Consider the following 24,808-nt stretch of genomic DNA (forward strand, 5'->3'; position numbering starts at 1 on the left):
GGGGTTTATATGAAAGACTGAACCCAATCTCTAAGCTTAAAAGAAGAGTTGAACCCAACTCTTGGGTTTATATGAAGAGTTGAACCCAACCTTTGGGTTTAAATGAAGAGTTGAACCCAGCTCAGGTTTATAGGAAAGACTGAACCCAACCTTTGGGTTTAAATGAAGGGTTGGACCCAACAGTTGGGTTTATCCAAAGTGCTGGATTTAGGTATTCAGTCTGGATATGGTTAATCTGTGCCCATGACACATTTTGTCAGGTTTGCAGCCCCTGCTTGGAGGTTTGAGGGGGGATTTGACAATGGAGTGGAAGAGCAGCAGCTTTAAAAAGAGAAAAGCTGAGTCTGGGAGAGCCAGCACTGTGAGGGCAGGGAAATAAAAACATTTCCCTTCCAGATTTAATGGGATGAACTCAGTCCCCACTTGCAGCAACCCCCCTGCAGGGAAGATGAAATTAAATGTTGCTGGAGATGAAATCCCATCTCCCAAATCCTCAACACAAGGACTGGATGAGGGAAGCTAATGAGGGTTTGTTTGGCACAGTTTGGAAATGGCTGTGGCTGCTCTGTGAGCTCCTTCCCACAGCCTGGAGTGGGATGAGGGCAAACAGGGCAGGAACTGCTCAGCCTCAGGCCACCAAAGCAAAAGGGTCATCAGGGAGATGGGAAGGAGTTTAATTACTTGAGATTGGCCACAAGATGCTGTTGAGGTGAATCCATCATTAAAAACCAAGCCTAGGTTTGTTGTTGTGACACCAGCACCTCCTAACACCCCACAACACAAATCTGGGCTCAAACCATCAGTGGCACAGAAACGTCCCCCAGGGCTCTGCCGTGACCCTGGCAGCACTCTGACCTTCCTCCCTCCCTCCTCCTCCTCCTCAGGTGCCACTCCAATTCCTGCCATTTCTTCACTCCCAGTTTTGTTCCAGCACCAACAGCATTCCCTCAGCAGGGGGTTTGTGAGAAGTCAGACCCATCAGACACTGTCAGGGACCAACATTTCTGATCCCTTTTCCTCTCCTTATCTCACAAAGTTCTGACCTCATGTCTACCAAGACACCCATTCTAAAATAATGGGAATTTAATTTTTTTCCTGCCTTTTTATGAAGATTTTTGAAGATGGTTTTGAATGCCTGACACTGGCAATGACCAAGCCCACACCTCTTAAACCCAGCCTAGAGCAGTAAATCCACCCAAGGAGTTATTCCACTTCATGTTGAGAGGGAATTTTTATAAAATAAAGGAATCTCAGGAGTCCAGCAAGCATTAGCTGGTAGATGGCACCACCCAAACGTGGTGAGCCACTCTCCAGACTTCATGGACTGATTTAAGGATTCAGCTCTGGGACATCCCTGAGCTCTGCAGCTGGAGCTGCCTCTTCCAAAGGCCCTGGAAAGTCAACTTGGAAAGAGGGACTGGCTCCAAGGGAGGTTATCCCTCATCCCCAGCCTCCAGATTGGATTAGAGCTAATTGGATCTGGTGAGTCCCATCCAGCCAAGCTGGAGAAAAGAGCATTAGGAGAAGGAAGGAAAAAACTCATTCATTAGGGCTGGGAGGTGAGGATGGAGGCAGAGAGATGGAAAACTGGGCTCTGTCCCAACTGGAGCCTTCCCAAGGCAAGGAGAACAGAATGGAGGAGTCTCAGGGGAGGGAAAGCAATGCAGAGAAGAGCAGGAGTGAGGGAAGGAGGGAACATCACTGCCAAGGCAATTCCAGGAGGGATGGCCACAACAGCCCCACAGCTGGGTGATTCCAGGGAAGACAGAGGTGCAGGATGGAGCAAGGCTGGAGAGGAGTGGGAATCATGCTGGGAACAAGACAATCGTGCTGAGAACAAGACAATCATGCTGAGAACAAGACAATCATGATGAGAACAAGACAAACTTGGCTTGGGAGATGGTGGGAAAGGAGGGTGAGGGGCCATGCCCAGACAGGAGGGTTTTGTCTCATACCAGGATTTCCATGGATCCTGCCCAGAGGCAGGACCCCACTCCTGGGGTTGTGGGGATGGGCTGGGGCAGAGGGGAAGGGAGGGATGAGAAAAACCTGCTGGAGATGGAGACATCCCAGGGAAACGAGAGCAAGTGGTGCAGAGAGGCACAGGGAGTCTGGGAGGGGACAGTCACAGAATCCCAGAGTGAGCTGGGCTGGCAGGAGCCTGAAGGATGATCTTGTTCCAACACCCTGCCAGGGCAGGGACACACCTTGCACTGCCCCAGGCTGCTCCCAGCCCCTCCAGGGACACTGCAGGGCTGGGCTGGGCAGCAGCCAGCAGGGACCAGGAGCTCCAGACCCCAGGGACAGGACGGGGCTGGACACTGGGAGCATTCCCTGAATGAAAGGATGATGATGATGGACACTGAGAGCATTCCAGAGGGACAGGGTGACGATGATGGACACTGGGATCATTCCCAGAGTGAAAGAATGATGGTGATGATGGACAATGGGATCATTCCCAGATGGACAGGATGATGATGGTGATGGTGATGATGATGAGATGATGGACACTGGGAGCATTCCCAGAGGGACAGGGTGATGGTGATGATGGGCACTGGGATCAGGGACAGGATGATGATGATGATGATGGACACTGGAATCATTCCCAGAGTGAAAGGATGATGATGATGAAGATGATGATGGGCACTGGGAGCATTCCCAGAGGGACAGGATGATGATGATGATGATGGGCACTGGGATCAGGGTCAGGGATAGGATGATGATTGATGATGATGATGAACACTGGGAGCAGGGACAGGATGATGATGATGAACACCAGGAGCAGTCCCAAAGGGATAGGATGATGATGATGATGATGGGCACTGGGATCAGGGACAGGATGATGATGATGATGATGATGATGTGATGATGATGGGCACTGGGATCATCCCAGAGGGACAGGATGATGATGGTGATGATGATGATGATGGACACTAGGAGCATTCCCAGAGTGAAAGCATCATGATGATGATGATGACAATGATGATGGGCACTAGGATCAGGGACAGGATGACGATGATGATGATGATGATGACGGGCACCGGGAGCATTCCCAGAGGGACAGGATGACGATGATGATGGGCACTGGGAACAGTCCCAGAGAACTCCAGGTCCTTGTCTCCCAGTGCCCAGCTCAAGGCTGTGCCTTTGGGAATGGCTGCTCCAGCTCCAGCCCTTTCTGGGCTCCCTGGAGGAGCTGCCAGGCTGAGGGTCCAGCCTGAGACACCCAAACCCTCCCTGCTGGAATCTGAGCACGGGCAGGGACAGGGATGGGCAGGGACAGGGATGGGCAGGGACAGGAGCCTGGGAGCAGAGAGATGCAGAGCTCAGAGCACCGCTGCATTTCAAACCTAAACTCCATTTCAAACCTAAACTCCATTTCAAACCTAAACTCCATTTCAAGCAGCTCCTGGATCCGCCGGGGTTTTCCTGCTCCATGGAGCCGTGTCCACCCCTCCCACCCCTCGGAGCAGGGCAGAGCAGGCAGGGGAGGCTGCGAGGGACATCACAGCCCATTCACAGGCTGTCAGCGCGGCCTCGCAGACAATTATCGGGATCGGGAATGGGATTGGAACACCCGCGGGGACACCCGCACCTGGGGAGGGGAGCGAGAAACGGAGACGGAGAGCTCAGAGTGCGGGGAAGGAACAGCGCAGGGAGAGGGAAAGAGGGAGCGAGGGAAAGAGTGGGATTGAGGGGGTGGGAAAGAGTGGGATTGAGGGGGTGGGAAAGAGTGGGATTGATGGGAAAGAGTGGGATTGAGGGAATGGGAGAGAGTGGGATTGAGGGAATGGGAAAGAGTGGGATTGAGGGGAAAGAGTGGGATTGATGGGAAGGGAAAGAATTGGATTGATGGAATGGGAAAGAATTGGATTGATGGAATGGGAAGGAATGGGACTGCAGGAAAGGGATTGACGGAAAGAGAAGGAATGGGATTTCTGGAATGGCATTGCTGGAAAGGGAAAATTGGGATTGATGGTAAGGGAAGGAATGGGATTGCTGGAAAGGGAAAAGTGTGGGAATGATGGAAAGAGAAGGAATAGGATTGCTGGGAAGGGAAAGAGTGGGATTGATAGTAAGGGAAAGATTGGGATTGATGGAAAGGGAAAGATTGGGATTGATGGAAAGGGAAAGACTGGGATTGATGGAAAGGGAAAGATTGGGATTGATGGAAAGGGAAAGATTGGGATTGATGGAAAGGGAAAGATTGGGATTGATGGAAAGGGAAAGAGTGGGATTGATGGAAAGGGAAGGATTGGGATTGATGGTGTGGGATTGCTGGAAAATGAAAGATGGGTTTGGATTCATGGAAAGGGAAGGAATGGGATTGATGGAAAATGAGAGAGTGGGATTGCTGGAAAGGGAAAGAGTGGGACTGATGGAAAGGGAAGGAATTGTATGGAATGGATTGCTGGAAAGGGAAAAGTGTGGGAATGATGGAAAGAGAAGGAATGGCATTGCTGGAAAGGCAAGGAATGGGATTGATGGAAAAGGAGAGATTGGGATTGCTGGAAAGGGAAGGAATGGGGTTGTGGAATGGGATTGCTGGAATGGGATTGTGGAATGGGATTGTGGGATGGGGCTGCTGGCTGAGCCCCCTCCCCAGCTCCCCCAGCTGCTGCAGCCCCAGGATCCAGGCAGACCTGGAGCAGACAGACCAGCACACTCCAACTCTCCCCAGCCCTCACCTGGTTTGGTTCCAAGCACACCCGATGTCCCAGAGAACCCAGAGCACCACAAATCCCCCTGGCAGCTGTTCCCATCCCCCCGGGCTCCTGCAGAGCCAGGATTGGGGCTCAGGCAGCAGGAAAAGCCCAGAATGAAGAGCTCTGGGTGTGCCCATGCTTTAACCACCCTCCTGGGGCCAGCAGCGAGCCAGGCTGGCTCATTAGAGCTGGAGTTAATGGCATTAATCACCTGGGCTTTAACACAGTGCAGGAAAAGGAACATCCTGGGGCTGGAAGGGCAGGGACATCCCCCAGCCCTGAGCTGTCACTGTCACTGTCACTGCCTGTCCCCTCACCAGGACAGGACACAGCACCTGCTTCTGTCAAAAGGAAAACCAAATCTTGGTTTGTGCAGCCAGGAAAACCAAATCTTTGTTTGTGCTGCCAGGAAACCAAATCTTTGTGTCTGTGCTGCCAGGAAAACCAAATCTTTGTGCCTGTGCTGCCAGGAAAACCAAATCTTTGTGTCTGTGCTGCCAGGGAAAACCAAATCTTTGTGTCTGTGCTGCCAGGAAAACCAAATCTTTGTGTCTGTGCTGCCAGGAAAACCAAATCTTTGTGTTTGTGCTGCCAGGAAAAAAAGGGGGAAAAAAAAAAGGGGAAAAAAAAAAAAAAAAAAAGGGGAAAAAAAAAAGGGGAAAAAAAAAAGGGGAAAAAAAAGGAGGAGGAAAAAAAAAAGGGGGAAAAAAAAAGGGGGAAAAAAAAAGGGGGAAAAAAAAAAGGGGGAAAAAAAAAAAGGGGGAAAAAAAAGGGGGGAAAAAAGGGGGAAAAAAAAGGGGGGAAAAAAAGGGGGGGCAAAAAAGGGGGGGAAAAAAAGGGGGGAAAAAAAAGGGGGAAAAAAAAGGGGGAAAAAAAGGGGGGGAAAAAAAAGGGGGGAAAAAAAAAGGGGGAAAAAAAGGGGGGAAAAAAGGGGGGGAAAAAAGGGGGGGAAAAAAAGGGGTGGGAAAAAAAGGGGGGGAAAAAAGGGGGGAAAAAAGGGGGGAAAAAAGGGGGGAAAAAAGGGGGGAAAAAAGGGGGGAAAAAGGGGGGGAAAAAAAAGGGGGAAAAAGGGGGGGAAAAAAAGGGGGAAAAAAAGGGGGAAAAAAAGGGGGAAAAAAAGGGGGAAAAAAAGGGGGGAAAAAAGGGGGGAAAAAAGGGGAAAAAAGGGGGGAAAAAAGGGGGGAAAAAGGGGGGAAAAAAGGGGGGAAAAAAGGGGGGAAAAAGGGGGGAAAAAAAGAGGGGGAAAAAAAGGGGGGAAAAAAAAGGGGGGAAAAAAAAAGGGGGGAAAAAAAAGGGGGGAAAAAAAAGGGGGGGAAAAAAAAGGGGGGAAAAAAAAGGGGGGAAAAAAAAGGGGGGAAAAAAAGGGGGGAAAAAAAAGGGGGGAAAAAAAAAGGGGGGAAAAAAAAGGGGGGAAAAAAGGGGGGGAAAAAAAAGGGGGGAAAAAAAAAGGGGGGGAAAAAAAAGGGGGGAAAAAAAGGGGGGAAAAAAAGGGGGAAAAAAAAGGGGGGAAAAAAAAGGGGGGGAAAAAAAGGGGGGAAAAAAAGGGGGAAAAAGGGGGAAAAAAAAGGGACACCTTGCAGTGCCAGGGATGGGCCAGCCCCGATTTCCCTGGGCAAAAAAACTTCATCCACATAGAGATAATCAAATTGTCATCAATAATTATCGTCTACATAAAATTAAAATATCTGAAAAGCAATTATTACCCATCAAATCGGCTTCATGCAGCTTTTCTAACCTTCTAAAAGTGTGAAAAAAAGCAGAGCAAGAGTGAGGGTGTCAGCTGGAAAGAGTTTCTGTCTCATCACAGCCCCTGATCTGTGCAGCTCTTGGCACTGCAACACCGGGGGAATAAAAAATTCCAAACATTTAAACACACTTGGTCCTTCTCAAGCCTTTTTTACTTCTCCCTGCCTTTGTTTGCCTTGTTTAGGAAAACCAGCTGGTGTGAATTGCACTCCATGCACCACCAGCATGAGCAGCAGCCAGATATCAGGAACTGCAGCCTAATCCCAGGAATCCACCCAATTGTGGGGAAAAAAAATTACATTATCACTGTAGAGAACAGCAGCAAAATGAGGGAGCAAAGAAAAGGCAGGGAAGAGGCTGGTGGGGGGAGAGAGGGATAAAAATAAATTATAATCACAGAAATAGAGATATTAGAGATGGGATTCCCAGATTTGTGTGGCTGCCCCCTGGATCCCTGGAGTGCCCAAGGACAGTGGGAGTGTCCCTGCCATGGATGGGTGGGATTGGATGGGGTTTAATGGGATTTGATGAGTTTTAATGGGGTTTAATGGGGTTTAATGGGGTTTAAGGTCTTTTTCCCACCCAACCCATTCCAGGATTCCATGACCTGAACAGCAGCCTCCAGCCTGAAACATCCCCAGGAGAAGAGGCAATTCCATCCCAGGAGAACATTCCAGAACTCTCCTGTCCTCTCCTACCCCTGCAGCCTCAAGGGCTCTGACTGTGCCTGGTTAATTAATCCCCCCCAATTAATGCAGAGCTCCCAGAGCACGAGGTGCTCCCTAGGATTCTGGTTCTGCTGGGACAGCCACACCTCAGCTGGCACCAGGACAGAGTTGAGACAATTAAAAAAGATAAAAACAATCCAAACAACATCTCCAGCAGCCCCTGAGTGATGAATGCAGAGATTTTTTAAAGAGTTACCCACTGCTATTGAGACAGCACTTATGACAGCTCCCAAGTAGCCCTGGATGAACTTGGACGTCGGGGAAGGCTTTGGAAAGAAAAACAAAACACATTTTCAATAAACAAACTTCTGGTTATTAACATTCAACCCGTTTTTTGTTTGTTTGTGCTGGTTTTGGTGCGTTTGTTTCAAAGCAGAGACAGGTTTAGTTTTGTCACATTGTTCTGTGCCACATGGGCTGTCATCCCGAGAGCAGGAGCGAGGGAATTGTGATCTCCTGAGCAGGGGCACGGGGAAGGGAGAATTAATTGGCACCAGGAAATTGCAGTAATAGCAGCTCAAAGGAGGGAAATGCAGCAAATGGTTCCCAATCAGCATTGCTGCCCTCAGTGCTGAGCCCCAAACTCGCCACAGCGATGTTCTGTCTGGGAAATGGGAGCTGGGGGTTCCAGCCCAGCTTCCCACACACAGCACGGGGTGAGGGGAGGCTGGGGGGCAGGAAGGGACAGGGACTGACCCAGGACACCCAGAACATCCCAGAACTGCCCCAGCACAGCCCAGGGACTGCCCCAGCACATCCCAGGGACTGCCCCAGCACATCCCAGCACACCCAGAACTGCCCCAGCACAGCCCAGCACATCCCAGAACTGCCCCAGCACATCCCAGAACTGCCCCAGCATAGCCCAGAACTGCCCCCAGCATAGCCCAGAACTGCCCCAGCACATCCCAGAACATTCCCAGCACAGCCAGAGCTGCCCCAGCACATCCCAGAACTGCCCCAGTACATCCCAGAACTGACCCAGCACATCCCAGGGACTGCCCCAGCACATCCCAGCAACCCCAGAACTGCCCCAGAACTGCCCCAGCACAGCCCAGTGACATTCCCAGCACACCCCAGTGCCACCAGCACAAACAAAACCATTGGGATCTGGGAGTTGGGATTTGGGATCATGGAGCTCCCCCTGCTCCCCCCTCCCAGGCCCTGCTCTGCCCCGTGCTCCTGCAGCTCCCAGTCCAACCATTCCACACCAGTTTGGACCCTGGGCTGGTCCAGCCTCATTTCTGTGCTCGAGTCACTGCCAGCCCCTGGTGCTGGGGACACTGAGCCCCAGCTGGGGCCATGGCCAGTGTGGGAAGGTTCAGTGGCCCTGCAGAGGCTCAGGGGCCCTGGAGAGGCTCAGGGGCCCTGCAGAGGAGGCTCCTGGCCAGGGCAGGGTTGCTGTTGTTGCTGTTGTTGCTGTTGTTGGTGCTGTTGGTGTTTCCAGCTCACCTTGCTCGCGTTGCGGTTTGCATAGTTCACACACGCGTTGTGGCTCTGGTTCAACCACTGCGGGACAGAGGGGACAGCATCAGCACACAGCCACCAAATCCTGGGTGCTGGCAGCTCTGAGGGACAGCTCAGCAGCCCTGGGGCTGCTCCCAGCTCAGCACCTCGCTGGGGCAGGGGCTGGGTCTGGCTTGGTGCCCTCCAGATGCAGGGATGGAAATCCCAGGGTGGGCAAGGGCAGCTCTGCTCCTCTCCTGCCCCATCTCCCTCAGGGCTCTGGGGTTTAAATCTCACAGAACCCCAGGATCTGAGGCTGGAAAATCCCCTCCAAGGTCACTGAGTCCAGCTGTGCCCATCCCAGAGCACTGAGTGCCACCTCCAGAGATGGCACTGCCAGTACCCAGCCACCCCTCCATGTGCAGAAATCCCTCCTGGAGTGCAGCCAAACCCAGCTGCAATTCCAGCAGGGACTTGCTGAGCTCCAGAGGCTCCCAGGAGATGAGCAGAGGTCCCAGCTCATGGACACACATTGAGCTGGCACAGGAACAGAGCAGCTGGGGCTGCCCCTGGATCCCTGGGAATGCCCAGGGCCAGGCTGGACAGGGCTTGGAGCAGCCTGGGATGGTGGGAATTGTCCCTGCCCACCTGGGCTGGGATTTCAGCTCCCTTCCCACCCAAGCCAGGCTGGGATTCCATCCCAGATGCCCCCAACCAGGGCAGGGAGTGCCCCTCAAACCCCTGAGTGGCTCAGGAGGTGCCCAGCCCCTCCTCAAATCCCAAATTCCTGGCACACTGTCCTGCTGTGCTCCAGGCAGGTCCCAGAGCCTCCCTGGCTGCACAGCTCCATCCCCACTCACAACAAAAAAGCCATTTAATGCAATATAAAAAGGCATTTGCCACTGGAAAGGAGCTGAAAAGAACTCGTTCCTTCATTTCCTTGCTGATGGAATCACTCTCCTGGTGTGTTTACCATGGATCTCTCCTTCCCCTTCCTCTTTAATTCCCACAATTTTCCTGGGAGATCACAGCAGCAGCTCCCTGCACACAGATCATTTTCCCCCCTGGGCTTTGCCATGCTCAGCTCTTCCCAAAGCTGCTGGAACAGATTCCCAGGAATCCCCAGCCCTGCACTGGTGCTGTCCTTCCAGCAGGGAAATCCCAGCTCCTGGTCCCCCCAGGGCCATGGGAGGAGCATTTACACCTGGATAAAACAGCTCCAAAAAGCAGATTTTTTGGTGCTGCCCTGTCCTTCCCCTTCCCCACCACAGCCCAGGAAGGTGTGGGATGGGAAGGGGAGCCAGGATTTGTTCCCAGCTCCTTCCCTGGCTGCATGCAGACACATCCTGTCCCTGCAGAGCAGAGCTCAGCCCTCCCCTGCCCACATCCCCCCCCTGCCCGAGTTACCTGCCAGAACACCGTGGAGGCCAGGGTCTGGTTGGGCAGGAGCAGACCAACAACCTGCAGGGGAAGAGATTCCCTGGTGACTGAGGCATCCCCCAAACAGCCAAGCTGCTTCCCAGGCACTGCAATCAATTATCCTCATTTCTGGCTTTATTTCATCCCCGGTATTTTTTTTCCATCACCAGCCTCCTGTCCTCAGTTTTCCAGGGTTGATGTCACTGCCCCTGAAAGCTCTGCACCTTTAATGATCTAATTAAATTAAATTAATGATCTTATTCATTAATATTAGAATTATTATACAATTTTATCTGCTTGTGATACGCCCTGAAAATCCCCTGGCAGCTGACACTGCCCCAAGATCCCATTGAAATCCCAAAATTAAAAATCCCAACAATTAAAATCCCAACATTATAAATCCCAACATTATAAATCCAACAATTAAAATCCAACATTAAAATCCCAACATTATAAATCCCAACACTAAAATCCCAACAATTAAAAATCCAACATTAAAAATCCCAACAATTAAATCCCAACAATTAAAATCCCAACATTAAAATCCCAACAATTAAAATCCCAACAATTAAAATCCCAACATTATAAATCCCAACATTAAAATAACCATTAAAATCCAACAATAAAATCCCACATTAAAAATCCCAACATTAAAAATCCAACCATAAAAATCTAACAATTAAAATCTCAACATAAAAATCCCAACATTATAAATCCCACAATTAAAATCCCAACCATTAAAAATCCCAACCATTAAAAATCCCAACATTAAAAATCCCAACATTAAAAATCCCAACTATTAAAATCTCAACAATTAAAAATCCCAACATTATAAATCCCAACATTAAAAATCCCAACATTAAAATCTCAACCATTAAAAATCCCAACATTAAAAATCCCAGCATTAAAAATCCCAGCAATTTCCTAACCTAGGCATTTCTGGAGGGAAACACAAACACTGAACAGAGCCAAGAGTTCAAAAATTCTCATTTTCCTTTGGAACATTCCCTGTTTGGGGCAGCAGAAAAATTCCCCCTGGGACACCTGAGGACAGCAGAGCCCCCTGGGAGCCTGGCATTAATTGGAATTAATTAATTTTGGTGTGTCTCACCCCCAGGCTCATCCCCAGCACATCTGGCCAGATGTTCCCTGCTGGGGAACCGGATAGCAAGGGGTCAGAGCTCTGCAAACCCCATCCCTGACACACTGAGCACCTGGCTCAGGTACCCATTTGATCTGGTCTAAGGCAGTTTTTCTTGTTTTAGGGTCAGTTTTCTTTTTTTTAGACCACTTTTTCCTGGTTTAGGGCCAGATTTCCTGCTGTATGGCCATCTTTCTTGATTTAGGGACATTTTTCCTGCTTTAGGGCCCTTTTTTCCTGGTTTAAATCAGTTTTTTTCTGGTTTAAATCAGTTTTTTCTTGGTTTAGGGCCATTTTTTCCTGGTTTAAGGCAGTTTTTCCAGATTTAAGGCAGTTTTTTCCTGGTTTAGGAACATTTTTCCGGATTTAAGGCAGCTTTTCTGGTTTAGGGTTATTGTTCCTGCTTTAGGGCCATTTTTTCCTGGTTTAAGGCTATTTTTTCCTTGTTTAAGGCAGTTTTTCCAGGTTTAATGCATTTTTTTTCTTGTTTTAAGGCCATTTTTCCTGCTTTAGGGCCATTTTTCTTGGTTTAGTGCTATTTTTTCCAGGTTTAAGGCCGTTTTTTCCTGGTTTAGTGCCATTTTTCCTTGCAGAGCATTAGAAGCTGAAGGAGAAGAAAGGGATGCAGGAAGGAAATCCCAACCATGAACCCTCAGCCAGACAAGAGCATCCCTGCCATCACTCCCTGAGCCCTGAACACCCACCCAGACTCCTTATTAAAACATTCCCTTTAATTACATTTAACATTTAATTTATATCGAATATTTCATTTCCAGCCCGCTCGGGAAAGCCGCGAGTTCATCCCCACCCTCAGCTCTTCCCCCAACGCTTTTCCTCTTTGTTTCTCCCCAGGAATTAGGGCAGGGAGAGGGAATTTGGGCAGGGAGAGGCTCCCCTTGGGTCAGGGACGAGCTGGAGCCACCCCTGCACATCTGGAGAGGAGGAAACATCTGGAAGGGCGCGGAGAAGCAGCACCAAAGTGGGGTTGGCGCTGCTCGTTGCCTTCCCATCTCTCTCCCTCCTCCTCCTCCTGCAGCTTTTCCTCCCACTCTGGTGGAGTTGCAGTGACTTTGTTCCCTGGCCCAGCTCCAGCTCCCACTAATTTGCGGCTGCGTCCCCCCACGCGGAGCCCGGCGTTAATTAGCGCGGCCCCAAACGAAGGCGCGGGGCCGGGACCTCGCTGGCCCTCGGCCACCTCGTGGCCCTTCAGGCAGCAGGATGGTGATGAAGGCTCAGGAAAAAAGCCAGGGCCAGGCAGAGGCTGGGGCTGAGCGCCGGGGGAAGGTCCCGGCGGGAAAGGGAAGGGATGAAGAAGGGAAAAAAAAAGAGCACCCAAAATGTGCATGACTGAAAGAGGCACGTTTAAATGCAAACTCTCCATATGTGCGAGAGTCTGTCAAGAAATGTACAATTTCACTTTTAATTACTGGCAGGGGAAAAAATAACTAAGAAGGGAAAACAAAATATATTAAAAAAAATGGGAAAAAAAAAAAGGAAAAGGAAAAAAGAGCTCCTGAACACTGGTGAAGTGTCCGTGGCTGAAGTGAATTGGTGACCAGGTGTGAAGGGCACCCAAAGCCACCCCTGGACATCAGGGAGCTCTGAGCAGCCCCAGCTCAAACCCAAACCCTGCCTGAGCTGGGACAGCCCCAGATTCCCACCTGGCTCTTGAGAGGTTCTTTAAAACCTCACCCATCCTGATTTGGGGGAAATCTGGTGCTAAAAGCTGTGGGGGCAGCAGGACTCTGTCCTCAAGGCCGAGGTTTAAACTGAATTTCCTAAATCTGGATAAATCCTCCCCCAGAGGAGGAAACAGCAGCCCAGGGAGGAGGCTCCAGCCCAGCAGCTGCTTGCACATCCCAGCCCTGCAGGGACAGAATTCCAGAGATTGGAACCCCCAGCCCTGCAGGGACACAATTCCAGAGATTGGAACCCCCAGCCCTGCAGGGACACAATTCCAGGGGCTGGAACCCCACTCTGCAGGGACACAATTCCAGGGGCTGGAACCCCCAGCCCAGCAGGGAGAGAATTCCAGATTGGAACCCCAGCCCTGCAGGGACAGAATTCCAGGGGCTGGAACCCCCAGCCCAGCAGGGACAGAATTCCAGGGGCTGGAACCCCCAGCCCTGCAGGGACACAATTCCAGAGTGGAACCCCCAGCCCTGCAGGGACAGAATTCCAGAGCTGGAACCCCCAGCCCTGCAGGGACAGAATTCCAGGGCTGGAACCCCCAGCCCAGCAGGGACAGAATTCCAGAGGCTGGAACCCCCAGCCCTGCAGGGACAGAATTCCAGAGATTGGAACCCCCAGCCCTGCAGGGACACAATTCCAGAGCTGGAACCCCCAGCCCTGCAGGGACACAATTCCAGGGCTGGAACCCCAGCCCTGCAGGGACACAATTCCAGGGGCTGGAACCTCTCCCTGCTGGGCTGGATATGGAAAAAGGCAAAGCCAAACTCTGCACACTCACACACATCCCATTCCCATTCCCATCCCATCCCTGCTCTGAGCTCAGCCCCAAACCCAGCACGGAGAGGATGGGAGGCAAAGCCCAGGGCAGTGACAGGGAAAAACAAACATTCCTGGGATTTGGAGGTGTCAGGGGAGCCAAGATCCCATTAGTGCCCCAAATCCTCAAACCCTGCACAATGAGCTGCCCCAGACTGGATTACTGAGCAGGGGAAATGCCCCTGGGGTATTCCAGGACAGCCCTGAACTGCTGATCCCAACCCCACTCACAGCTCCAAATCCCAAATCCCCTTTTGGGGACAAGGACAAATCCCAAATTCCCTCGGGGACAAGGACAAATCCCAAATCCCACTTGAGGACAAATACAAATCCCATGTTGGGAACAAGGACAAATCCCACTTGGGGACAAGGACAAATCCCAAACCCCTTGGGGACAAATACAAATCCCACCTGGGGACAAGGACAAGTCCCAAATTCCCCTGTGGGGATAAGGACAAATCTCATCTGGGGACAAGGAGAAATCCCCCTTGGGGGCAAGAACAAATCCCAAAGCCCCTTGGGGACAAGAACAAATCCCAAATCCCACCTGGGGACAAGGACAAATTCCCCCTTGGGGACAAGGACAAATCTTAGGGACAAATACAAATCCCCCTTGGGAACAAGGACAAATCCCAAATCCCCTTTTGGGGACAAGGATAAATTCCCCCTTGGGGACAAGAACAAATCCCAAATCTCCCTTGGGGACAAGGACAAATCCCAAATCCCCCTAGGGACAAGGACAGCCCAGCCCCAGCCCAGCACAGCCTCTCTTCAGGAAATCCCATCCCCCTTTGTGGAACACAAGACTCAAACTGTTTTTATGCTGGAGCAGGCTGCCAATTTTGTCACTAAATTTCACAGATCGATTGGCATAAATGTTACATTTTAATTTTAACATTTGAAACGTTTGGGTTTTTTTTTTTCTTTTTTTTTTTTCTTCCTAAATGACAAGAGGTTCCAGTTTATCCTTTACAGCTCCTGAAATTGGGCTCATCTGACAGCTCTCGGCTGCTCTGACAGCTCTGGATTGGGGCCGATTTCATTGTCAATGTGCTCGTTAACTCGTTTTTGTTTAACCTTTTCTCGCAAAATGCCCCACACAAAGTTCCCAGCACAGCTTCACCCACCACAACAAACAGCAGCAGCCCCCACATCCCTGCATTTGGGGTCACCACGCTCCTTTTGGGCACTGCAGGCAAGGCTCAGCCTGGAGCCAAGCCTGGAGCACCACTGGGGTCCAGATTAAATGGAGATTAAATTCAGGGTATTCTGCTTTTTTTTTTTTTTTTTTTTTTTTTTTTTTTTTTTTTTTTTTTTTTTTTTTTTTTTAGAGGATGTGATAAACTGAACCAAGAGCTGGGGGCTCTGAGGATAAAGTGACAGCAATTTTGGGGGCAAACTTCCCAATTTTTTGTGTTTCCCACCACACTGGGTTAAGTGATCCATTCCTGTTGATGTTCAATCAGGAGCAGAGCAGACAGAATTCCCTCCCTGCTGCCTTTGGCCATGGAGAGCACCCAGACACTCCCAAAATTCCCAAAACCAAGGAGAAATCAGTCCCAGCCACAAACTCAGCAGAACACTCTGCTCTCAGGAACCCAACTCTGCTCTCAGGAACCCAACTCTGCCCAACGAACCCAACTCTGCTCCCAGGAACCCAACTCTGCTCCCAGGAACCCAACTCTGCTCCCAGGAACCCAACTCTGCTCCCATGGAACCCAACTCTGCCCCAAGGAACCCAACCCTGCCTCAACGAACCCAACCCTGCCTCAACGAACCCAACTCTGCTCCCAGGAACCTGACCCTGCCCCGACAAACCCGACCCTGCCCGACGAACCCAACTCTGCCCCGACGAACCCAACTCTGCCCCAACGAACCCAACTCTGCCCAACGAACCCAACTCTGCCCCAACGAACCCAACTCTGCTCTCGTGAACCCAACCCTGCCCCAAGGAACCCGACTCTGCTCCCAGGAACCCAACTCTGCTCCAACGAACCCCGACTCTGCCCCAACGAACCCCGACTCTGCCCCAACGAACCCCGACTCTGCCCCAACGAACCCCGACTCTGCTCCCATGGAACCCGACTCTGCTCCCATGGAACCCAACCCTGCCCCAAGGAACCCAACTCCGCTCCCAGGAACCCAACCCTGCCCCAAGGAACCCAACCCTGCCCCAAGGAACCCAACTCTGCTCCCACGAACCCGACTCTGCTCCCACGAACCCGACTCTGCCCCAACGAACCCGACTCCGCCCCAACGAACCCGACTCCGCCCCAACGAACCCGACTCCGCCCCAACGAACCCGACTCTGCTCCCAGGAACCCGACTCTGCTCCCAGGAACCCCGACTCTGCCCCAAGGAACCCCGACTCTGCCCCAAGGAACCCGACTCTGCCCCAACGAACCCCGACTCCGCCCCAACGAACCCGACTCCGCCCCAACGAACCCGACTCCGCTCCCACGAACCCGACTCCGCTCCCACGAACCCGACTCTGCCCCAGTGAACCCGACTCTGCCCCAAGGAACCCGACTCTGCCCCAACGAACCCCGACTCTGCCCCAACGAACCCCGACTCTGCCCCAACGAACCCCGACTCTGCTCCCATGAACCCGACTCTGCTCCCATGGAACCCGACTCTGCCCCAACGGACCCGACTCTGCCCCAACGGACCCGACTCTGCCCCAACGGACCCGACTCTGCCCCAAGGAACCCGACTCTGCCCCAACGAACCCGACTCTGCCCCAACGAACCCGACTCTGCCCCAACGAACCCGACTCTGCCCCAACGAACCGACTCTGCCCCAACGAACCCGACTCTGCCCCAACGAACCCGACTCTGCCCCAAGGAACCCGACTCTGCCCCAACGAACCCGACTCTGCCCCAACGAACCCAACTCTGCTCCAAGGAACCCAACTCTGCCCCAAGGAACCCAAACCAGAGCTCACAGCAGCAGCCTGGGCTGCAGCTCCTCACCTTGGAGGAGACCCTTAAACCATGGAAATGCAAAATAAAAGTGCCCAGAAATGAAATCTGAGAGTGGCCAGAGCCACATTGTGCTGGCAGCGAGCTCAGCTTTGCAGAGGGAAAGGGGAAGATGCTGAAGGAGTTTGTGGGAACGTTGTTAAATGGATAAAGAACCTCAAACAGGGGTTGGGTTCATCCATAATAACCTGGTATTTAATTAAAAAATATCTCTATGAATAAATAAATAACTTCAATAGGAGATAAATAACATCAAATAGGTTAATTCATCAATAACCTGATCGATAATGAAAAATATCCTCTCTATATGAATAAATAAATAAATAATCTCAATAGGAGATAATTAACCTTGAATAGGGGTTGGGTTAATTCATCAATAACCTGATAGATAATGAAAAATAACTTTTCTATATGAATAAATAAATAATCTCAATAAAATCCAGAGGTTGGATTAATTCATCAATATTCTGATATAGAATAGATAAATAACACCAATATAATAATAAATGAATAATCCCAATAGTTGGTAAATAACCTTCAATAGGGGTGGGTTTAATTAATCAATAACCTGATAGAAATAAATAACCTCAATATATTGATAGAGAAATAACCTCAATAATAGATAAATAAATATCCTCAGAGATTGTGTTAATTCATAAATAATCTCATAAATAGGAGATAAATACCCTCAAATAGGAGCTGGTTTAATTCATCAATAACCCAAAATGTAACAAATAAATAACTTGAATATATTGATGGAGAAATAACCTCAAAAATCGATAGAGATATAACCTCAATATACTGATAGAGAAATAACCTCAATATATTGATAGAGAAATAACCTCAATAACAGACAAATAAATAACCTCAGAGGCTGTGGTAATTCATAAATAACCTCAGTATATAGATAGAGAAATAACCTCAATAACAGATAAATAATCTATTAACAGATAAATAACCTCAATAATAGATAAATAACCTCTATAAAAAATAAATAACCTCAGTCTATGAATAAATAACCCCCCAATAAGGGGTTGGATGCCCCAGGATGCAAACAGGAGCTGGGGAGGTGGCAGTGCTGGGGACATGAATGTCCCAGCCCCATGGGAATGTCCCAGCCCTATGGGAATGTCCCAGCCCTGAGGTGCCATGTGCAGAATCCTGCTCAGAATTTCATTCCTGGCTGCCCACAACCAAATACTTACAATGGGGGTTCCAAAGGGAATGTAACCTGTGGGGAAAAAAACAAAACAAAACAAAACAAAACACAGAAATTAATGGGTTTTAATTTAAATGTCCCAGTTCAGGGGAGCTGCCCCAACCAACCCCTGCAGCTCCTCCTGCCCTCCCCACCCTCTGGGGGATTTTAGAGCTCCCCAAATTCTTCCCCTGGGATTTCATTGATCCCCACAGAAATGCAACTCTTCACATCCTCGCCCTGCTGCACCTGCCAGCTCCTGTGCTGATTATAATTCATCTCTGACTTCCCCTGGAAGGGCTCAGAGCATCCTCCCAAGGGTGCTGAGTTCATTTCCTACAGCCAGAGAGGGCAAAGGGCTGAGAGGGAGGAAAATCTGGGAGAGAAACACAGGGCAGAGGGGCCTGCATCACCCCCAGCATCATCCCAAAAAACTGAGCTCAAACAGAGCCCAAACAGAAGAGAAGGAGGAAAAGGGGGGAAAAGGAAAAAAAGGGAGGAAGGGAAAAAGGGAGGAAGGGGAAAAAGGGAGGAAGGGGAAAAAGGGAGGAAGGGGAAAAAGGGAGGAAGGGGAAAAAGGGAGGAAGGGGAAAAAGGGAGGAAGGGGAAAAAGGGAGGAAGGGGAAAAAGGGAGGAAGGGGAAAAAGGGAGGAAGGGGAAAAAGGGAGGAAGGGGAAAAAGGAGGAAGGGGAAAAAGGAGAAGGAAAAAGGAAAACATGAAGCACTAAATTTCACACCAGGATTTAGGATCATTTTCCTTGCCTGCAGAGGGGTTTGGTGCTGGGATCCCTCCCTGATCCTGCTCTGAACACCGACAAAGGTTCAGTTAAATAAAACAGAACCCTCTGAACACTGACAAAAGTTCAGTTAAATAAAACAGAACCCCAGCACTCGGCACAAACCCCAGGGAGGGACCCAGCGTACCTGACATTCGGAAAGGCATGAAGATGGTCTCGTTGGTGTCGGGGTGGATGATGGCCTGGAAAACGTCACAAACACACCCAGTGAGGGACAGGGACAGCCAGGCCACCCCTCAGCTCCAAACAGCTCCCAGAGCACTGAATTCCTGGGATTGTCCCACCTGGGACCCCCCACCAAAGGTTTGGGCTCAGCAGCCCCACCCAGCCCCACCCCAATTTTACATTAATTAATGATTCGGGAGGAGATCACTGAGCCTCACACAGCCCCAGCCCAATCTAACATTAATTAATGATTCGGGAGGAGATCACTGAGCCTCACACAGCCCCACCCCAATTTAACATTAATTAATGATTCGGGAGGAGATCACTGAGCCTCACACAGCCCCACCCCAATTTTACATTAATTAATGATTCGGGAGGAGATCACTGAGCCTCACACAGCCCCAGCCCAATTTTACATTAATTAATGATTCAGGAGGAGATCACTGAGCCTCACACAGCCCCAGCCCAATTTAACATTAATTAATGATTCGGGAGGAGATCACTGACCCTCACACACACACAGTGGCTCTGTCCCAGCTCTGTGTCCCCAAAGCCACCCAGCTGTACCCAAACCCCAGCACAGGCAGCTTTAGGAGGGGAAAGGAAATTCGTTTTCTGTCCCTGCCTGTTTGCAGCAGCTCCATTGAGGCTGGAAGGTCCTGGAAGGGAAGTTGGGAAAGCCCTGGATGGGATGGGAGGGCAAGGCTGTGGAGTGGGGGGTGAGGAGAAAAATCCCTTTGTGCTGCTGGGGAAATAAAGGGGTCACAGGGGAAACCCCAAAGGCAAACAAAACACAGGGGGGGGGACTGGGGTCAGTGCAGGAGTGGATTCTATCCCAGAAATTCCCCTCAATGCAGGTGTGGATTCAGATCCCAGAATTCTCCTCAATGCAGGTGTGGATCCCATCCCAGAAATTCTCCTCAATGCAGGAGTGGATTCAGATCCAGAAATTCTCCTCAATGCAGGTGTGGATTCAGATCCCAGAAATTCTCCTCAATGCAGGTGTGGATTCTGTTCCAGAAATTCTCCTCAATGCAGGAGTGGATTCAGATCCCAGAAATTCCCCTCAATGCAGGAGTGGATTCAGATCCCAGAAATTCCCCTCAATGCAGGTGTGGATTCTATCCCAGAAATTCTCCCCAGTGTAGGTGTGGATTTCTCCCAGAAATTCTCACTGCAGCTGTGAATCCCATTACAGGTGTGGATCCCACCCCAGGACATTCTCCCCATTCCAGCTGTGGATCCTATCCCAGAATTCTTCCCAGTGCAGGCGTGGATCCGATCCCAGAACTTCTCCCCACTCCAGGAGTGGATTCAGATCCACAGACCTGGATTCAGATCCAGGATCCCATCACACAATTCCTCTCCAGGATCTCATTCCAGAATTTCTGCCCATTCCAGGTGTGGATTCAGATCCACAGACCCAGATTCAGATCCAGGATCTCATCCCAGAACTCCTCATTCCAGGTGTGAATCCCATCCCAGAATTCCTCCCCACTGCAGGAGTGGAATCAGATCCAGGATCCCATCACACAGTTCCCCCCAGGATCCCATCCCAGAATTTCTCCCCATTCCAGGAGTGGATTCAGATCCAGAGACCTGGATTCCTCTCCAGGATCCCACCCCAGAATTCCTCTCCAGGATCCCACCCCAGAATTCCTCCCCAGGATCCCATCCCAGAATTTCTCCCCACTCCAGGAGTGGATTCAGATCCACAGACCTGGATTCAGATCCAGGATCCCATCACACAATTCCTCTCCAGGATCCCATCCCAGAACTCCTCCCCATTCCAGGTGTGGATTCAGATCCACAGGAGTGGATTCTGATCCAGGATCCCACCCCAGAATTTCTCCCCACTCCAGGAGTGAATTCAGAACCAAAGATGTGGATTCAGATCCAGGATCCCATCCCAGAATTCTTCCCATTCCAGGAGTGGATTCAGATCCAGAGATGTGGATTCAGATCCAGGATCCCATCCCACAATTCCTCCCCATTCCAGGAGTGGATTCAGATCCAGAGATGTGGATTCAGATCCAGGATCTCATCCCAGAACTCCTCATTCCAGGTGTGGATTCAGATCCAGAGATGTGGATTCAGATCCAGGATCCCATCACACAATTCCTCCCCAGGATCCCATCCCAGAATTCCTCCCCATTCCAGGTGTGGATTCAGATCCACAGGAGTGGATTCAGATCCAGGATCCCATCCCACAATTCCTCCCCATTCCAGGAGTGTCTGAGATCCACAGACCTGCATTCAGATGAACAGCTCATTTTTGGCCCATTTTTTGCCCATTTTTGGCCCATTTTTACCCACATTTCCCCTCCCCCAGATTTTCTGACAAGCCCAGCAGGCTGCACTGGAATGAAAAGGGAAATAAAAATCAATTCCCAAGGGATCTGGGGCTGCAGGGAGGAAGGTACAGCACAGGCACAAACCTTCCCAAGGAACTGTCAAACTATTTGCAAAAAACTGGAGACAAGAAAGCTCTTGACTAGACAGGAAGGAGAAAATGAAGACATCAAAATATATAAATATATATAAAAAAAGGAAAATCAGGCTCTTTGATGGCAGAGTGTTCTCTGCATTTACATTTCCATGGGAAGGCAAAACAGCAACTGGCAAAGGGAATGGGGGAGGACAGGGAAAAGCAGCAATACTGCAAAATAGTAAGGAAAATTGAAAACATTTTTAAAGTGCATTACCTGTTTGATTTTTTGAGCTCCCCACAGCTGGAAAAACAAAAAGAGAACATGAAATGTAAAAAAAAAAAATAAAACAGTGTAGTTTTATCCCGAATATTCATCTTTTAGCTGCTGTTATAAACAAACACAAGGGATTGGGACAAAAACCTCATTTTCTGCAGCCCACCAGGATGGGTTTAGAGATCCTTTGCACACCTGTGTGGGCAGCCAGAGCCAATATTAAATTTGTATTAAATGGAAGAACAGGAACAGCTTCAGAGCTCTGCAAATCCCAAATTCTCTGCTGCACTCAAGGTAAATTCAGCACAGCCTTGCAGGAACAAAGGTGGGGCAGGGAACACAGGAGCTCTTCAAACAAACCCTGGGCTCCCCAGGAATGGGATAAACCAGTTTTCATTTTTAACAAACAGCCACCAGTTTTCATTTTTAACAAACAGCCACCAGTTTTCATTTTTAAACACACCAAGAAATGCTCACAGAGAGGAAAAATCTCATTTAAATCTCTCCTGACCCCTCAAAAATCCCCAATCCTGGCTCAGAGGGTGGGGGTGGGAGCAGTGAGGAGGAAAAATCCTCTGGGAGAGAGACAAGGAGGGGACAGCAGCCCCAGGGATGTCCTGGCACAGCCCCAGCCCCAGAGCTGCCCTCCTTCCCAAGGCAGAGGGGTTTGCTCCACCTGAACCCAAATTCTGCCCTGCAAAACCCCGCAGGAGCTGATGTGCCTCACCCCAGAGATGGATGCAAAGCCCCAAACCCAAATTTCAATCTCCAAACCCCACAGTGCTGATGAACATCACTCTAGAGATGGATGCTAAATCCCTAAACCCAAATTTCAATCTCCAAACCCCACAGGTGCTCATGTACCTCACCCCAGAGAAGGATACCAAGCCCTCAAACCCAAATTTTACCCTCCAAACCCAGCAGGAGCTGTTGTGCATCACCCCAGAGATGTGCAAAGCCCCTAAACCTGAATTCTGATTTCCAAACCCCACAGGTGCTGATGAACATCACCCCAAAGAAGGATGAAAAGCCCCCAAACCCAAATTTCAATCTCCAAACCCAAATTTCAATCCCCAAACCCCACAGGAGCTGTTGTGCCTCACCCCAGAGAAGGATGCAAAGCCCCCAACCCCAAATTTCAGTCTCCAAACCCCACAGGACCTGATGTACCTCACCCCAGAGAAGGATACCAAGCCCCCAACCCCAAATTTCAATCCCCAAACCCCACAGTGCTGATGTCCCTCACCCCAGGGATGGTGCCAAACCCCTAAACCCAAATTCTACCCTCCAAACCCCACAGGAGCTGAGGAACATCACTCCAGAGATGGTGCCAAGCCCCCAAACCCAAATTTCAGTCTCCAAACGCCACAGGTGCTGATGTACCTCACCCCAGAGATGGATGAAAAGCCCCTAAACCTGAATTCTGATCTCCAAACATGACAGGAGCTGATGAACATCACCCCAGACATGTGCCAAGCCCCCAAACCCAAATTTCAACCTCCAAACCCAAATTTCAGTCTCCAAACCCAGCAGGAGCTGATGTGCATCACCCAGGGATGGATGCTAAGTCCCCAAACCCAAATTTCAGTTTCCAAACCCCACAGGAGCTGATCAACATCACCCCAGAGATGGATGCAAAGCCCCCAAACCCAAATTTCAGTCTCCAAACCCAAATTTCACTCTCCAAACCCAGCAGGTGCTGATGTCCCTCACCCCAGAGAAGGATACCAAGCCCCCAAACCCAAATTTCAATCCCCAAACCCCACAGTGCTGTTGTCTCTCACCCCAGGGATGCCCCAAGCCAGGACTCTGCCCTGCCCCAGCACATTCTGGGTTTGCTGTTTCAATCTCATTTCAGCCCCAGCACCTCTGCCTGGGCTTTGTTCTTCCCCAGGTTCTTGGAGCAGCAATTCCAGCCCTGAACCCCCATTTAGACTGAAAAACCCCAGATTTTCTGTGAGCCAGGAGCCTGGTAGGGCTGCTGTGCCAATCCCTCCCCAGCTCGTGGCTCTTCGCTCCTCTCCAATTTGTCACCATCCCAGGGGAATTATTCCAAGGAGAGCTGTGCCAGAGCCAGCCCAGGGGAACCTGGGGAGTTCTGCTCCTGCTGCTGGGTGCCAGCCTGCTGATGGCTCTTTTGGGCTCACATTTGCCCTCCCAAACCCATCCCAAAATTTTGGGGCTGGTCCTGGAAATCAGGGGTTGACGCTGCTGAGCTCGTCAGTGCCAGGCTGTTAATTAAGCATCAGGTTTATTGCCATTCCCAAATAGAAATCCATTAAAATACGGTTGGAATGAGGTAATTAATCTGCTGTAAATTGAATTAATTGACCCACTGATACCAACAATCCCAAATTTCACTCCCAGTTCATCCCACATTCCAGAATGAAGCTCTGTGGTGAACTCCACTGCCTGTGACGAGGAATTTGGCATCTAAATGTCACAGACACACAGGAAAAATTCCCTTCCTGAAGAAAATCACCATTCCCCCTTTTCCAGGTGGAAATCAGAGGCTGGGGGACACAAAGGACAAACCTTGAGGGTGGTAAAACCAGGTGGGTCCAAATCCCAAATCCCAAATCCCAAAGGGAAGGAGGCTCCACACAGTGCCCAGTCTCTGCCTGCCCAGCACAGAACTTCTATAGGGTGAAGTTGGAATTCCTTGGGGTGAAATTGGAATTCCCTGGGGTGAAACTGGAATTCCTTGGGGTGAAACTGGAATTCCTTGGGGTGAAATTGGAATTCCCTGGGGTGAAATTGGAATTCCCTGGGGTGAAATTGGAATTCCCTGGGGTGAAATTGGAATTCTTTGGGGTGAAATTGGAATTCCTTGGGGTGAAACTGGAATTCCCTGGGGTGAAATTGGAATTCCTTGGGGTGAAATTGGAATTCCCTGGGGTGAAATTGGAATTCCCTGGGGTGAAATTGGAATTCCTTGGGGTGAAATTGGAATTCCCTGGGGTGAAATTGGAATTCCTTGGGGTGAAATTGGAATTCCCTGGGGAATTTGAATTCCCTGGGTGAAATTGGAATTCCTTGGGGTGAAATTGGAATTCCTTGGGGTGAAATTGGAATTCCCAGGAGCCCTCCCAGCACATCCCAGTGACCCCAGAGCATCCCTGATCCCCTTTCCCCATGCTGGGAAACAGAACTGCAGGATTTTCCTCTCCAACTGCAGGCACTGACACCAGCAAAAAGGAAGAGGGATGGTTTCTGAGCCAGCACGAGGGCTTTTTTGGTCAAATTCTCTAATTTCATTAATTGATCCCAA

At 50.2% G+C, this 24,808-nt stretch overlaps 1 protein-coding gene across 2 annotated transcripts in view; it reads right to left on the reverse strand.

Moving 5' to 3' along the window:
- The window catches only part of SFXN5 (sideroflexin 5), a 113,504-nt gene that overhangs the window by 50,453 nt on the left and 38,243 nt on the right, over positions 1-24,808 (reverse strand). For both annotated transcript variants that reach the window (XM_033060816.2, XM_033060818.2), the window contains exons 4-9: positions 21,538-21,564; positions 18,795-18,849; positions 17,878-17,903; positions 10,031-10,084; positions 8,630-8,686; positions 7,381-7,446 (exon numbers count right to left, since the gene is read on the reverse strand). In XM_033060816.2, the coding sequence (XP_032916707.1) occupies positions 7,381-7,446; positions 8,630-8,686; positions 10,031-10,084; positions 17,878-17,903; positions 18,795-18,849; positions 21,538-21,564 (285 nt within the window). The remainder of the gene's footprint in view (positions 1-7,380; positions 7,447-8,629; positions 8,687-10,030; positions 10,085-17,877; positions 17,904-18,794; positions 18,850-21,537; positions 21,565-24,808) is intronic.

The sequence above is a fragment of the Catharus ustulatus genome, chromosome 5 (genome assembly GCF_009819885.2).
Source record: "Catharus ustulatus isolate bCatUst1 chromosome 5, bCatUst1.pri.v2, whole genome shotgun sequence".
Taxonomy (NCBI): Eukaryota; Metazoa; Chordata; class Aves; order Passeriformes; family Turdidae; genus Catharus; species Catharus ustulatus.